Raw genomic sequence first — 16828 nt, forward strand, 5'->3', positions numbered from 1 at the left:
TCACCCATCTCTCTCTAGGACACGGGGGACACCCTGGGCAGTGTCCTGCGGGGTTTCTTCACCATCCGGAAGAAGGAGCCTGGCGGTCGCCTCCCCACCTCGTCCACCTGCTTCAACCTGCTCAAGCTGCCTAACTACAGCAAGAAAAGCATCCTGCGTGACAAGCTCCGCTATGCCATCAGTATGAACACAGGTTTTGAGCTCTCCTAAAATAAACTCCCCCCTGCTCGTGGTCTGCTGCCAGCAAGACTAAAGGATAAACAACTAAAGAGCATCCTCCTTACCCAGGCTAAGGGTGGCAGCCGGTCAAGTCAGTGGAGCTTCACCAAAGCTGAAGGCGAAACAAATAGGATACCCCCGTACCTTTATCCCAGTCTAGGAAACCAGAGGAGCGCCACCCTCTCTTACCCCAATCAGTCTGGATTCTGGAAACTCCACCCACCCCAAGGGCTTTCAACCCTATTTGCTGCCTGTGCAACCATGGTAACTTATGTTCTGACCAGTGGCAGTCATTGCCCATATGAGTTTATTTCACTTTTTTTCTAGACAAGTAGCTGAAGAAATTGTGGGAACAGCACAATTGAAACAGTCTCTCTTTACTCTCACACACCCGAAAACCACATCCATGCTAATAATCGTAACAAGGAGGAATGTTTAACCAAACACATTGCTGAACTAAAATGGCTCAGTGTCTTACTATTTCTTCTCAGGCTTAACAGAACGATACTTGGATCTAGCACTCCCACGTCAAACAAACTGGAAAGCAATATAGATGCAATGCAAGCGATTACACGCGATAGACTCCACACTGGAGCAAAATCATATGAAGCTTTGTTCTACCTGCTGGAACAGGATGTTATCCGAGCAACTGTCCGCTGTCATTCGGCGAGTCTTAATAACCTTGTTTTTAACATGACGGAAGCACCTTTTCATAAAGAGATGACAAATCACCGCCTCGTGTTCAACGACAAGTTCTGACCACGGAGATGTGGTCACGTGTTGGCGCCTGTGTCATATCTGTTTATTGTCCCTCGTGGGTTAATTAGGGAATTAAATCCTGACGATCTGTCTCTCTCCCCATACACACACACACACTACAGTCCGTCACCTGACAACAGCTTTGGAGCCTGTATGTCTCTGTTCTCTAATGTATTCAAATTAGAATTCATGTTACACAGCAATGCATTTGTGACCCAAAGTGATGCCATCAATACTTAAACCAAACTCCATGCCGTTATTTGATACCAGATGTCCCCGTTATCTTCTGTCATGGTTCCGGAGTCTCTTGTCTTGATGCGTCTGAAAATGGATAATACAGTGGCTCTGTTTTAAAAAAATATATTTTGCTGTGAAATCTGGGTCCGATAACTACAGCGGACACAACATTGACAACCATTGTTTTTTCCACTTTGCATGTCCCTAATTGTGACATTCCCAAACGAATCCGTTACAGTGAAGTCGATCACAAACATTTGGCCATGCCTCTTGGAATGGAATCAAGCCATGAACACATAGGACAAGGACTTGAGCCTGCTTACAGACAAAAGTCCCATGCTCCCTTTACCGCCACTGAACCGTCCAACCCAGGAAGGTTTGGTGTCAAGCATGTACTGATTCTCCCTTGTGTCTCGTAACCTTACAGCCACGTGGAAAAGGGGATACACAGGGAGCAAACCATACTATTTGTCATGGGCTGGTTGATCATGTGAATCTGAAAGCATTGCTTTTGTGTGTCTCTCTCACCTCTCCTTTCTTACCTCCTCTCTCTTGCACATATAACCCTGCTCTTTTTGTGAGGGGGGACACACACTTTTTTTCTTCTAAAGATCGGAAATAATTATACCATGCAAAACGTCAAAGGAGCAAATAGAGACAATTTGGGGCAGTTGTTAGTGACGTGTAGTTCCAACGTCAAGGTGTTTGCAGACGAGGCAGAAAAGGGTCCTGAGTTTTAATAATGTGAAAGATGAACAGGCTGAAAAGCAATAGCCTATTTGTTGATTCAGTATTTTATGCAAAACTGTTTCATGAGGGGTGTGCGCTGAGCGGTTGTCAGAACCATAGACATGGCTCTGGTTGTGGTCATAAAAAAAGGGAATAAAGCCTTTTTAAGCACCATTAATAACTATCTCTTATATCTCTTGGCCACTGGTTAACAGAACTCAGTTCTGATGATTATACAGGCATGTTATGGGCATTACACAACGTTCTATATGGTTTTGTATTGCTTTACTAACTGAAATCTGTGCTCGATTTATCTGTGTATAGGAATATTAAGGGGGTACAACATACCTGTACAGGCATTTCCCCCCATTTATAAATGCCATTAATCTCATTGACAAATAGAAATGACAATTTGTCTTAGTGACTCTATGGGAAGACTTTACCTCAATGTTCAGTCTGTTGTGATCACTGCGATATATTTCCTTACTTCCCAAGGACCTCTGACGAATCATTTGCTTACAAAAAAAGATTGCAGTTTCAAAACTGCAGGAAGTGCAGTCGACTGGTACCTTGAACTGCAGTTACACTGCAAAATTACTGCAGTAAAACAAAAGTATTATTTTGGATGCAGTATTTGCAGCATACTGTAGTTATACTTCAATCTGACTGCATCTTTTTCACTTCAGTGGTGCCAGTCTGACAACAGTTACCCATTTTATTTCAATCAATTGTTTCAGTATCCTGAAACGGGTTAGAAAAGAGTCATGGAATGGAAATGGTCAGTGTCCCAGAGAAGACTGGAAGATACCTCACAAGCTCTGTCTGGTGTTTTAATGGGGGCACTCCTCCATTTTTAAACGATGTCATGAAATCTTGCTATATCTTTTTATGAATTAGAAGAAAAATAAATCCAGGAAATGTGCAACATACTTCTATGAAAGTACTGTCCCCTCACAATCTGTGAAGTGTCTTTGGGAACTGGTTGCACTATGTGAAATGCAGGTAATTGAAAACTCAATTTCAATGTAAAACATGTTTGTTTAAGATACTATTTATTCTGTAAAAACAGTAACATAATTGTTAACCATAATTATTCTAAAAACTTTACTTATCAACTGAAGTGAGTGTGTTGTGGTTTTATTTCTAGAGGAATCAATCCATTTATTTTCTCACTTCGAGACAAGTTCTGTATAGCTCAGAGCAGTATTTATTAATTAAATAATTATATAACAGTTGTGAAGAACAGGTTCTGTCAGTTCCATAGAGATTTATCTTTATCTGCCATTATAGCGTTATCTCCATTTTAACGTAGTACATTTTCTTCTTCACGATTGGCTGATCCTTCCTGATGAGCCGGTTGGACCTTGACTCCAGGTATTCAGGAGGGATCAGCCAATGAAGATGCAAGTCACACCCAGTTGACTGCGTTAAAATGGTGGAAGCCCTCAATGGCGCTGCCCATGCTAAAATGGCCTTTTGGCCACTAGAGGCCTCTATCATTCTCTATGGTCAGTTCTCTATTAATGTCGTTACTATCTGTAAAGTTTGATTGTGTCACATGCTGGTTTATATTGTGTACACCCGAAGCACCCCAATCTGTCAGTCGACTCTGACGTTTGGGTTGTGAGCATGAATATCAATGCGTCCTTTTCAGAAAGTTTGTTTTCCGATCATTTTATAAAAAATCAAATAAAAAAAACAAAAAAAACACGAGTACCCATCCAAGTCTTTTTTTCAACGCGCTGGTTCACAGCTTTGTGGAGGTAAGTGCATTAAAACTAGTCAGACGCATCAATTCGCTGTCAAAATTCACATTAATTACTTTATTACTACCAATCTGCAATGATTTATTGATTTACTTCTGTTTCTCAAACTTAAGGACACTGTTCATCTTTGAGATCAAAATTACTTTCAGAAAGTTAAGGAGACGGGATCGAACAACTTAAATTACTTTATCACATCTGTGACTGGATTACTTGCATTGCCTGATTTGAAGTCATTTCCCTCTGATACTGGGGGTTTAATGGTATGCTTACTGCCCAGGGTCTGTCCTCTGTTTAGTATACACTTTTTTCAGCAGGCTTATTTATATATATATATATATATATATATATATATATTTTTTTTTAAAGCCTGTTTGAGAGGTAAACATTATACAGCATTAGTGGGAAAGCAAGAGCCTGCTATGAATGCAAGAGTAATGGTCGCCTGACATGCAGAAGGTATACTGAATTATGATTTGTTATGGACTACTACAGTAACAACATAACTTGTTTGGTTTACACATAAGAATACACTGGCTTTTGTCTCTGGGGTGCAGGACCAGGCTGGGGCAGCCCTGCATGAAGACTTATCTTTTAGAATGTGTGGAGGATGAATGGGCAACTGGGTATGGTTGTAGGTGCCAGGGGCACCGGTTTGTGTCAAGAACTGCAATGCTGAACAGTTTCCTGTGTGTATCAAAAAATGGTCAACCACCCAAAGGACATCCAGCCAACTTGACACAATTGTGGGAGGCATTGGAGTCAACATGGGACAGCATCCCTGTGGAACGATTTCAACACCTTGTAGAGTCCATGCCCCAACGAATTGAGGCTGTTCTGAGGGCAAAAGGGGTGCAACTCAATATTAGGAAGGTGTTCTTAATGTTTTGTACCCTCAGTGTGTATGTATATGTATGTACATTTCATTACAAATGTATGTGAACACCCCTTCAAATTAGTGGATTTGGTTATTTCATTCACACCTGTTGCTGACAGATGTATAAAGTCGAGCACACAGCCATGCAATCTCCATAGACAAACATTGGCAGTAGAATGACCCGTACTCAAGCTCTGACTTTCAATGTGGCACCGTCATAGGATGCCACCTTTACAAGCAGTTTGTCATATTTTTTTCCCTGCTAGAGCTGCCCCGGTCAACTGTATGTGCTGTTATTGTAAATTGGCAACATCTAGGAGAAACAACGGCTCAGCCGCTAAGTGGTAGGCCACACAAGCTCACAGAACGGGACGGATGAGTGCTGAAGCGTGTAAAAATGGTCTGTCCTGCATTGCAACATTCACTACCGAGCAACGACAGCCCAATAACTTAATCGGGAGCTTCATGAAATGGGTTTCTATGGCCGAGCAGCGGCACACAAGCCTAAGATCACCATGCCGCTTGCTGCCTTTGGACTCTGTGGCAGTGGAAACATGTTCACTGGGGTGATGACTGACGTTTCACCATCTGGCAGTCCGACGGACGAATCTGGGTTTGGCGGATGCCAGGAGAACACTACCTGCCCGAATGCATAGCGCCAACTGAAAGTTTGGTGGAGGAGTAATAATGGATTGTGACTGTTTTTCATGGTTCGGCCTAGTACCCTTAGTTCCAGTGAATGGAAATCTTAACACTACAGCATACAATTACATTCTATAAGATTCTGTGCTTTCAATTTTTTGGCAACCGTTTGGGGAAGGCCCTTTACTGTTTCAGCATGACAATGTCCCTGTGCACGAAGCGAGGTCCATACAGAAATGGTTTGTCGAGATCGGTGTGGAAAAATTGACTGGCCTGCACAGAGCCCTGACCTCAATCCCATCGAACACCTTTGGGATGAATTGGAACGCCGACTGCGAGCCAGGCCTCAGTGCCCGACCTCACTAATGCTCTTGTGGCGGAATGGAAGCATGTCCCTGCAGCAGTTTTCCAACATCTAGTGGAAAGCCTCCCCAGAAGAGTGGAGGCAGTATTATCATATATTGTATGTGTTTTATTATTTTATTGTGTAGTAGATCATATGGGTTGAAAGTTGTTTTTGTTCTCAGACAGACATAAAGGTCATAGCTTTCTAGGGGGGAAACAGGACATTTATGAAATATTGCCGTCTTGCTAGATTGATGACTAAACCCACAGCTAAACAGTGTAAAACGTATGTCAGCTCAACTGGTTAATCTTAACAGTAAGTTGAGACCACGACTGACTTCCTAAGGGGGGGGGGGGCTTGTTCCTAGAAATGGCACTGATTATACACATACTGTACGCTGCTCCAATGACAGGGTCCTGCCTTTTCGGGGAGTAGGTAGTTTCTAGAATAGTCTGGGTCAGATCGCTGCCTCTGGTCCTCATCTCTTCTCAGTGCGGAGACATGGGTCTTGTTCATTAAAGCAGATTGTTTTTGTAGCAGAACAAATTTGTTATTGGACAACAACAAAAAAAAGTATCTCCCTTTTTTCAAAACATTTGCTCCCTACTGAACACAACCCTGGACTTTTGATCTACTCTTCCATAATAAGGTCTGGTAAGCAGTACCATAGTAAGTTAATAAATACATATTGTTACATACACATGAAAGGTGAAGTGAAATGTGCTTAACAGGGTCAGCCATAGTAGTACGGTGACCCTGGATCAAATTAGGGTTAAGTGCAATAATCCTCCATCTTTGTTTAAAACTCCACTTGACAGGAACCCATTCCACTGGCACCTACCATGGGTGCTACAGCTTTAATAGCTTCTCACACAGGAAATCATGCCTGCTCAATCACCCACCTGCATTTACCTGCCATACAAGGATCACAATCTGTCTCTTATGACCTGGGCCAGTAGCATTTCCCAGAAAAGCCAGGCCTGGTGCCAGATAGTGACCGTGTGTGAGTTGGAAGACAGAGCCCTTTTCACAGTACTGAGCCGGACCGGGCTGTACTATGCTTGCTTGGTTAAACATCCACCATAGTTGTTGAAACTATGTTGGAAAGCCCAGTGTGAACTGAGGATATCTGAACCGACAGTACAGTTCTGAGGACCAGTTGTAATAGGTTTTCAATATGACCTTCAGCACTTTACGTTTGAGGTGTAGAAGATAATGGTAATGTGATGATGAAAGAAGTTTATTTACTGCAGCATCGGATGACAGCATAAGAGTTTGTAGAAATGCTATACAAATATAGGTTTATGATCATTCAAAATGGAGTCTCATCTGTTTTCATTAGAAAAGTGTACTTTCTGATGCCGAGTGATAAAAGCTAGTCATCCAGTTCTCTGAAATAGATTGATAAAGAAATTGTATTGAAAGCTTCTTGTGATACAACCTGTGCTTCATATACACAATACAAGATTATAACTTGTGCGTGTCATTACAAAATCAAACCTCATTTTATTATTATCCTGTTCAAAAATGGTTGCAACATTTGAAAAAGTACCGCACGGCAAAAGAAGTGTCCGTGCGTTTAGATTTTGCCTCTAGCAAAGTCGAATTTGGATTCAAGTGTTTATTTGAAATGTAGGAAAAGTTCCATCACGAGATACAGTATTTAAACTTAGACCCATCAAACTGCCTTTCACATAAAACAATGCCGATGACTTAATTCAACCGAGAAGCAGAACAAAGGTTGTTCCACAAAGGTCCCCGGTTTGATCATTCACGTGTAGACGTGTGTCACTCGGGTCTTTTGTAGATCGTCTCCTCGTTGCCTTCTTTCATGGCTGTGTACCTGGCCACTGTGAACAGGTAGTCGCTCAATCTATGGGAAGACGTGAGGTAAATGATTATCAACAAGAGTACACCACTTCCTTAAACGCATGATAATACATCTGCACATGTATACAAGGATAATACCTGTTCAAATATTTGGCAACATCAGGATCGGCCTCACCTGACCGCACAATAGGGGAAACACTGGAAAGATAAGACAAGTGTTATGGCTGTTTCTGGGGCTACGTTCAGGATCACAACATTATACAGTGTTGGGTCTAAACAACCGTATGATTCGTTGGAACTCACCTGCGTTCTGCTCGGCGACACACTGTCCGTGCTATGTGGAGGGCCGCACTGCTCTTTCCTCCAGACTAACCGGACAGAGAAGTTAAGATAAAAACACATCAAACCAATATGCACAGGCAATGTATTCACCCAAAAAGGGTCCTTATGAATAACACCAATATATACACAGTGCATTCAGAAAGTTCAGACCCCTCGACTTTTCCAACATTACAGCTATATTCTAAAATGAACATTTTTCCTCAATCTACACACAATACCCCATAATGATGAAGCAATTTTTTTGCAAATGTGTAAAAAAAGAAAAGAGAAAAAAAAAGCATACCTTATTTACATAAGTATCCGAATACTCAGAATACCCTTCGCTATGAGACTCAAAATTGAGCTCAGGTGCATCCTGTTTCCATTGATTATCCTTGATTGGAGTCCACTTGTGGTAAACCCAATTGATTGAACATGATTTGGAAAGGGACACACGTCCATATAAGGTCCCACAGTTGACAGTGCACGTCAGAGCAGAAACCAAGCCATGAAGTTGATGGAATTGTCCGTAGAGGGCCGAGACAGGATTATGTCGAGGCACAGATCTGGGGAAGGGTACCAAAAAAAATGTCTGCAGTATTGAAGGTCCCCAAGAACACAGTGGCCTCCATCATTCTTAAATATAAGAAGTTTGGAACCACAAAGACTCTTCCTAGAGCTGGTTGCCCGGCCAATCTGAACAATCGGGGGAGAAGGGCCTTGGTCAGGGAGGTGACCAAAAACCCTGACCGAGTTCCAGATTTCCTCTGTGGAGATGGGAGAACCTTCCAGAAGGACAACCATCTGCAGCACTCCACCAATCAGGCCTTTATGGTAGTGGCCAGACAGAAGCCACTCCTCAGCAAAAGGCACATGACCGCAAGCTTGGAGTTTGCCCAAAGGCACCTAAAGGACTAAGACCATGAGAAACAAGATTCTCTGGTCTGATGAAACAAAGTTTGAACTCTTTGGCCTGAATGCCAAACGTCACGTCTGGAAGAAACCTGGCATCATGCCTACAGTGAAGCATGGTGGTGGCAGCATCAAACTGTGGGGATGTTTTTCAGAGGCAGGGACTGGAAGACTAGTCAGGATCAAGGGAAATATGAACGGAGCAAAGTACAGAGAGATCCTTGATGAAAACCTTCTCCAGGGCGCTCAGGACCTCAGACTGGGCCGAAGGTTCACCTTGCAACAGGATAACGACACTAAGGACACAGCCAAGACAACTCAGGAGTTGCTTCGGGACAAGTCTTAAATGTTCTTGAGTGGCCGAGCCAGAGCCCGGACTTAAACCCGATCGAAGTATCTCTGGAGAGACCCGAAATAGGTGTGCAGCGACGCTCCCCATCACACCGATCTGCAGCTTAAGAGGATCTGCAGAGAAGAATGGGATAAACTCCCCAAATACCCGGTGTGCGAAGCTTGTAGCGTCACACCGAAGAAGACTCGAGGCTGTAATAGCTGCCAAAGGTGCTTCAACAAAGTACTGACTAAAGGATCTGAATACTTATGTAAATGTGATTTATTTTTATTTATTTGCAAAAATGTCTAAAGCTGTTTTTGCTTTGTCATTATGGGGTATTGTGTGTAGATTAGAGAAAACATTTAATCAATTTTAGAATAAGGCTGTAAACTAACAAAATGCGGAAAAAGTCAAGGGGTGTGAATACTTTCCGAATGCACTGTAGTACAAGTCCATACACATGCATTGAGTTGCTTTACACATGGATTCACAATTACAGTACGTTATCTGCCTCATGCTGTTTTACCTTGAACATATTGTCAGCTCATGTATTTGGAATATGAACCCCCTAAGCCTCTCACAATTCCACATCATGTTTTAAATAACATTTCAGTTTTCTAAAAGATTCATCCAGTGTGTGAGTGCTTACAGGTAATATGAAGTTTGTCAGTGGTGGAAGCTTCTCTGTGAACTCATCAATCCAGCCTTCAAGGTCTGCCACGGGTTGGGAACTGAACTTAGTTTTTTCTGTTGGCAGGAGTGCGAGAGAGTATAAGGACAATGAGAAGACCATTGACTCGGGTAAGCTGTGTGGAATGATTCTTCAAAATGATTTACAACAAAGTCATTTACTTATATGAATTTCTCGTGCAGATGACTGAGGTGTGGCAATGTTGGATCCCACATCTTGTAAGACACACTGAATCTGTGGGGTTAGAAGGGTAAACGTTGAGTACAAGACATTCGTTCGTCGTTACTCTCCATAAAGGAAAGGGAAAAAGTTACAACTCAGACCTTGTCCAGTTGATCTGTGAATGTATGGCCTTTGTCGATACAAAACTCCCTGGCCAAGCTGCAGAAGACAACACAAGACGGTGAATCAATTCAGTAAGGGGAAACAAAGCATAAGACCCAATAGAAGGGATGGACATCACATTACCCTATCGCTGATGACAACTCATCCGTTGTTCCCAATGCTTCAAACACATGATCTTCCTTGGGTCTTCTCTCTCCAGTGTAAGTGCTAGAGAAACCTTTGGCAACGACAGGAAGACGATAAACAAAGTGTTCCTTGTTGAAATCACCATATGATGTGCAATAACTTGCTTGCATACTCACCTTTATCACCAGTTTTTGTGTATATTTTGGGGATCCTGCTTTCGCCATCAGTTTTGGAGGCATAACTTTTACAGGAGAAAAATATAATCAAGAGCTTTATGCTAGCTTGGCTATCAGTGCAGGCAAGATCATTTCAGCTGTCTGTCTGTAGGCAATATTATTGGCTAGCATAGTCAGCCGTCATCTACAACAATTTCAGGTGTGTTTCTTATCCCATTCTCTTGCACTACCTGTGTGACTAGTACTAACGTTACATGTGTAGCATAGGAGGCTGATGGGAGGAGCTATAGGAGGACAGGCTCATTGTAATGGCTGTTATAGAATAAATGAAGGTTATCAAAACCTATGCAAACCACATGTTTGACTCCGTTCCATTTATCCAATTCCATCCATTAATGGAACCCGTCCTCCTATAGCTCTTCCCATCAGCCTCCACTGATGTGTAAGCTAACTGTGTGTCAAATAACTATGGCACATAGCTAGCTAGCTACCAAACAATATAAAATATTTGTATAAGAAGCGATGGTCCATACAGCTACCTTCTTTCTGATCCAAATGATGTCTTTGTCCAAGTCACAGCTAAACATTTGCTAGTCCTTGTCAGGATACAACGTAGGTGAGATGGTTTGGTAATCATTGAAACCATGTTTACATAATATAAAAACGCGCGTTGTGCCTCTTGTTTATCCCTGGTATCCGTATGTGCGTGGGATGGACAGCTTGTCGCACGACCAATGGCACGAGGGACAGAGTAGGATGTTGATTGGCTAGCAAAAGATCTGTACATCTCACCTCTAGCGCTGATTGGACATGAAGCAGAGCTATGGCCCGCTGGCTGCGTTGTGTTGACAGTTCACTGTCGCATGATGTTTCCACTATTTTTACGGTAGCAAGCTATTTAAGTGGCAACAGCTTCATACTGACGTTTTATCCCTTTTAAAAATACATCGGGATTGTGTATAGACCACCCCTCATCATTCGGAGTGGTTGACGTATCACTAAAAATTGCCAGATAACGTTTTCCTGGCGAATTGTCTGGAGGCTAGCCAGCTAGTTACCTTGCTAACAACTAATAATTTACTGAGCAAATTCGCTGTACCAAAACGTAGCCCGCTATCAGAATGCATATCAAGGAATGTATCATGTCTGCACCTGGGAAAGCTATCCTCCACGGAGAACACGCTGTCGTGCATGGCAATGTAAGTACAGTACCGTTAGAGCGCAGTACAATCAGTGGACCACCTAGCTAGCGCCTGCCTTATTCCACACTGTGTTACAGCCTGAATTCAAAATTGATTCAATATAATTTCTCCCCCATCTACACACAATACTCCATAACGACGAAGTGAAAACATGTTTAGACGTTTTAGCAAATGTATTGAGTGAAATAGAGATCTCATTTAAATAAGTATTCACACCCCTGAGTCAATACTTCATAGAAGCACCTTTACAGCATTGAGTCGTCTTTAGTTTGTCTGTATAAGCTTTGCATATCTGGATATGGGGATTTTTTTCCCCCTCATTCTTTCTGGCACATTTTCTCAACCACATTGGAGTGATGGGGAGTGGTGGTGAACAGCAATCTTCAAGTCTTTCCACATATTTTCAGTGAGATTCAAGTCTGGGCCTCTCAATGATTTTCACATTCTTGTTCTGAAGCCATTCCAGTCTTGCTTGGGGGAATTGTCCCGTTAGAATGGGGCAAATATGTACATTCCAAGGTAGTTTCCACTCAGAAGAAGTTTCTCATCAAGAATTTGTCTGTATTTGGCTCCAGACATTGTTCCCTCTAGCCTTACCAGTCTTCCAGTCCCTTCCACTGAAAAGCATCCTCATAGCATGATGCTGCCACCACCGTGCTTCACGGTAGGGATGGTGTTAGATGGGCTTTGCATTCAGGTCAGAGTTACATTTTTATCTCATCAGACCAGAATCTTTTACCCGGTCTTTCACATGCATTTTTGTAAAGTCTAGGTGTGCTGTCATGCCTTCTTCTCAGGAGGGACTTCTGTCTGGCCATTCTCCCATAAAGACCAGATTGGTGAAGTGCTGTAGAGACTGTTGTCCTTTTATCATGTTCTCCCTTCTCGGCCAAGGAACTCTGTAGTTCTCTGAGTGGTCGGGTTCTTGGTCACCTCCCTGATCAAGGTCCTTTTTGCCAGGTTGTTTGGTTGGATGGCCAGCTCTAGGCAGAGTCTGGGTAGTGTCATTTTTTACATTTCCCAATGATGCAGAAATTGTATACCCTTTCCCAGATATGCCTCATTACAATTCTAAGTTGGACCCGTTCTGAAATGGACCTGAGGACAACTAGACCTTGTCGGATCCAGACCCGTTCCGATTCGAGTGAGGGAAGCAGCAGAATTGTTGTATTTTTTATTTAAGGGAGAGGATTGAGGATGGAGGGAGAGATGTGCCGCTCTAACAGGCAGGGAGGGGCCGTACTGTGAGCGAGTGACACGGGGAGGAGGAAGCGAAAGATGAGACAGCAACCAACCAAGCCGACTCGCGCTATAGTAGGCTAATAGCTGCCATAGCTAGATTATTTGTCATCGTATGATTACATAGTATTGGTCTTGACTGGATCAAACTGTGAGAAGTTAGGTAGGTAGGCTAACTGAGGCTGCAGTGCATGCACTTTCTAATCCTAGTTACAAGTAACTCCATTGAGAATATTAACTAGCAGCCTACCTGTTGGCTCTTGGTCATTGTAGCCTATCCTCCTTTAACTTATGATTTTGTCATTTTAATTCCATCTTCCATTGATTAGATATCTCCTTACTCTCCTTACCATTTCTCTCTTGCTCTCTACTGCAGCAGTCACGTTCAGATCCTTCCGGATAAGTCAGTCAAAATTACACATACCTTAGACCCGTGACGATCATATCGAATCCAACTCAGACCTGTGACATTATTTAGAATTCTGGATCCGGATCCTCTCGGGTCCAGGATTGGGTCTCGGGTATTCGCATACTGGTGGATCCGTGAAGAGCTCTACTCTACTCTACTGTGGGCGGAGTGTACCTCCCGACTACATCGAGTCGCTGTCAGTCGATATGGGGAAACTGTCGGTGGTTGTATTTGATTAACGGTTTATTTAAAAAATCTAGATTTCAGCAAACAAAACTGAACAGCTACAGAGGACAAATATAGGTAGAATTAATATTTTTAGAAGTATCGACTGACAATGACTCAACGTAGTCAGAGATACAGTCCACACACTTGTCTATCACTCAACTCCATTGATGTGTTGTAATTGGCTGAGAAACCCTCAGCTAGCCAGTGAAGTAGAATTATTTGCTAGAATCAACAAACACAATTTGAGCCTAAGGGTGTTTTCACACTTGGTCCCTTTGACAGTTTTTGTGAACTCAGTGCTGTTTGCTTACATTTTTGTGAAGTGTGAACACTCCAAGGGGACTCAGACCCCCCCCAAAAGAGCCCCCGAAGCGAACCGAATGGAGACCATCAAGAGATGGTCTGAGTTCGGTTCACTTTAATTCCTTAGTCCGGTTCCCTTTAAGGCAGCGTGAACGCAAAGCTCCCCAGGGTCTCTTGTCATTATTTCCGCACCACACACTAGACTACTGCAACACTGTTTCCCCTGCCATAAACCCTTACATTGACAGAAGATGGTGATGTGCAGTTTCGCAGGAAGAAATGTGTGGCCTTTTCTTCCTATAAATTGAATATCGGTCATCGGTGGAATTATCAGCCAATACCGATATAGCGCTAAAATGCCAATATCAGCCGATAATATTGATGAACCTATACATTGGTCGGACTCTATGTAAAAAGACCCATGATCACCAACGTGAGGTTTCTAGGAGCATGTCAAAGTGGGTGTCAAATAAAAGCAAAGAGTTATTTAAAAAAGGCATTCTTGTCAAACAGTTGGACAAGGATTCTTAGAAAACATCTACCAGAAAAAGTCTTAAAGGTATTTGAAATACATAAACATAAGAACTAATATCAACACTTATATTTAGTTTACGATATTTTTTTCTGACACCGCCTAGTATATTGGTCCTGGATGGCAGTTAGCATAACAGGTGGTGGCGCAACCGGTCAGAATGCTCTTGATACTGCAGCTGTAGAACTTTTTGAGGATCTGGGGACCCATGCCAAATCTTTTCAGTCTCCTGAGGGTGATGTGGACACCAAGGAACTTCAAACTCTCAACCCCCTCCACTACAGCCCCGTCGATGTTAATGGGGGCCTGTTCGGCCCTCCTTTTCCTGTAGTCCACGAACAGCTCCTTTGTCTTGCTCACATTGAGGGAGAGGTTGTTGTCCTGGCTCCACAATGCCAGGTCTCTGACCTCCTACCTATAGGCTGTCTCTTGGTTGTCGGTGATCAGGCCTACCATTGTTGTCATCAGCAAACTTAAGGATGGTGTTGGAGTTGTGTTTGGCCCTGACGTTGTGGGTGAACAGGGAGTACAGGAGGGGACTAAGCATGCACCCCTGAGGGGCCCCGGTGTTGAGGATCAGCGTGGCAGACGTGTTGTTGCCTACCCTTACCACCTGGGGGCAGCCCGTCAGGAAGTCCGGGATCCAGTTGCAGAGGGAGGTGTTTAGTCCCAGGATCCTTAGCTTAGTGAGGAGCTTTGTGGGCACTATGGTATTGAACACTGAGCTGTAGTCAATGAACAGCATTCTCACATAGGTGTTCCTTTTGTCCAGGTGGGAAAGGTCAGTGTTGAGTGCGATTGAGATTGCGTCATCTGTGGATCTGTTAGAAATTGGAGTGGGTCTCAGGTTTCCGGGATGATGGTGTTGATGTGAGCCATGGCTAGCCCAGTGCTACGGGGCGGTAGGAATTTAGGCAGGTTACCTTTGCATTCTTTGGCACAGGGACTATGGTGGTCTGCTTGCAACATGTAGTTATTAGACTCGGTCAGGGAGAGGTTGAAAATGTCAGTGAAGACACTTGGAAGTTGGCCCGCGCATGCACTGAGTACACGCCCTGGTAATCCGTCTGGCCCCACGGCATTGTGAATGTTGACTTGTCTAAAGGTCTTGCTCACATCGGCTACGGAGAGTGTGATCACACAGTCGTTCGGAACAGCAGGTGCTCTTGTGTGCTTTAGTGTTGCTTGCCTTGAAGCGAGCATAAAAGGTAAGCGTGCATCATTTGGCAGCTCGCGGCTGGGTTTCCCTTCGTAGTCCGTTTACCCTGCCACATCCGACGAGCGTCAAAGCCGGTGTAGTAGGATTCAACCTTTGTTCTGTATTGACGCTTTGCCTGTTTCATGGTTCGTCTGAGGGAATTGCAGGATTTCTTATAAGCATCCAGACTAGTGTCCCGCTCCTTGAAAGCTGCCGCTCTAGCTTTTAGCTCGGTGCAGATTATGCCTGTAATCCATGGCTTCTGGTTTGGATATGTACAGTACCAGTCAAAATTTAGGACACACCTACTCATTCCAGGGTTTTAATTTATTTGTACTATTGTCTACATTGTAGAACATTAGTGAAGACATCAACACTATGAAATAACACATGGAATTATGTAGTAACCAATAGTGTTAAATATATTTTAGGAGATTTTTCAAAGTAGCCACACTTTGCCTTGATGACCGCTTTACACACACTTGGCATTCTCTCAGCCAGCTTCATGAGGTAGTCACCTGGAATGCATTTCAATTAACAGGTGTACCTTGTTAAGTTCATTGTCTCAAACACATTAAGAAATTCCAATCAGTTGTGTTGTGACAAGGTAGGGGTGGTATACAGAAGATAGTCTTTTACCAAATAGGGTAAATGTCAAGAACAGCTCAAATAAGCAGAGAAATGACAGTCCATCATTACTTTGACTGACCTTCATGTCTTAATCTGGAAAATGTCAAGAACTTTAAGAGTTTCTTCAAGTGCATTCGCAAAAACCATCAAGCGCTATGATGAAACTGGCTCTCATGAGGACCGCCACAGGAAAGGAAGACCCAGAGTTACCTCTGCTGCAGAGGATACATTCAATAGAGTGAACTGTATGCCAGATTGCAGTCCAAATAAATGCTTTACAGAATTCAAGTAACAAGCACATCAACTATTCAGAGGAGACTGCCTGAATCAGGCCTTCGTGGTCTAATTGCTGCAAAGAAACCACTACTAAAGGACACCAATAAGAAGAAGAGACTTGCTTTGGCCAAGAAACACGAGCAATGGACATCAGACTGGTGGAAATTTGACATTTGTAACCGCTGTGTCTTTGTGAGATGCAGAGTAGGTGAACGGATGATCTCCTCATGTGTATTTCCCACATGAAGCATGGAAGAGGTGGTGTGGGGGTGCTTTAGTGGTGACACGGTCAGTGATTTATTTCAAATTCAAGGCACACTTAACCAGCATGGCTACCCCAGCATTCTGCTGCGATACACCCATCCCATCTGGTTTGCGCTTAGTGAGACTATCATTTGTTTTTCAACAGGACAATGATCCAAACACACCTCCAGGCTGTGTAAGGGCTATTTGACCAAGAAGGAGAGTGATCGAGTGCTGCATCAGATGACCTGGCCTCCACAA

At 43.2% G+C, this 16828-nt stretch overlaps 3 protein-coding genes across 7 annotated transcripts in view; 2 read left to right on the forward strand and 1 right to left on the reverse strand.

Moving 5' to 3' along the window:
• LOC118358060 (ubiquitin-protein ligase E3B-like) overlaps positions 1-3064 on the forward strand; it is a 39373-nt gene extending 36309 nt beyond the window's left edge. For all 4 annotated transcript variants that reach the window (XM_035735474.2, XM_035735473.2, XM_035735471.1 and 1 more), the window contains one exon: positions 19-3064. In XM_035735474.2, coding sequence (XP_035591367.1) covers positions 19-210 — 192 coding nt within the window. In that variant the 3' untranslated portion in view covers positions 211-3064. The remainder of the gene's footprint in view (positions 1-18) is intronic.
• Positions 3065-3645: 581 nt separating this feature from the next.
• The window catches only part of mvk (mevalonate kinase), a 33382-nt gene continuing 20199 nt past the window's right edge, over positions 3646-16828 (forward strand). The window contains exons 1-2 of one of the 2 annotated variants that reach the window (XM_035735476.2): positions 3646-3707; positions 9727-9770. In XM_035735476.2, coding sequence (XP_035591369.1) covers positions 9750-9770 — 21 coding nt within the window. In that variant the 5' untranslated portion in view covers positions 3646-3707; positions 9727-9749. Of the gene's footprint in view, positions 3708-9726; positions 9771-11119; positions 11507-16828 lie in introns of those variants that run through there. The other variant, XM_035735475.2, reaches the window with a different exon arrangement.
• Positions 6792-11015, reverse strand: mmab (metabolism of cobalamin associated B). The gene is made up of 9 exons (XM_035735477.2): positions 10847-11015; positions 10308-10372; positions 10129-10222; positions 9984-10041; positions 9822-9894; positions 9619-9716; positions 7706-7770; positions 7541-7600; positions 6792-7445 (listed from the first exon to the last, which is right to left on the reverse strand). Exons 1-9 carry the CDS (start codon positions 10951-10953, stop codon positions 7361-7363), a joined length of 705 nt encoding a protein of 234 aa, XP_035591370.1. The 5' UTR covers positions 10954-11015; the 3' UTR covers positions 6792-7360.

This window comes from Oncorhynchus keta, chromosome 25 (genome assembly GCF_023373465.1).
Source record: "Oncorhynchus keta strain PuntledgeMale-10-30-2019 chromosome 25, Oket_V2, whole genome shotgun sequence".
Lineage (NCBI taxonomy): Eukaryota > Metazoa > Chordata > Actinopteri > Salmoniformes > Salmonidae > Oncorhynchus > Oncorhynchus keta.

Bases quoted from the DNA above. Each gene is read 5' to 3' on its own strand.
- mmab (XM_035735477.2), bottom strand. From the start codon at position 10,953: ATGGTTTCAATGATTACCAAACCATCTCACCTACGTTGTATCCTGACA. The intron at 10,223-10,307 runs GTGAGTATGCAA...TCGTTGCCAAAG, and splicing joins CACAAAAACTGGTGATAAAG to GTTTCTCTAGCACTTACACT. The intron at 7,446-7,540 runs GTATTATCCTTG...GTCTTCCCATAG, and splicing joins GTTGCCAAATATTTGAACAG to ATTGAGCGACTACCTGTTCA.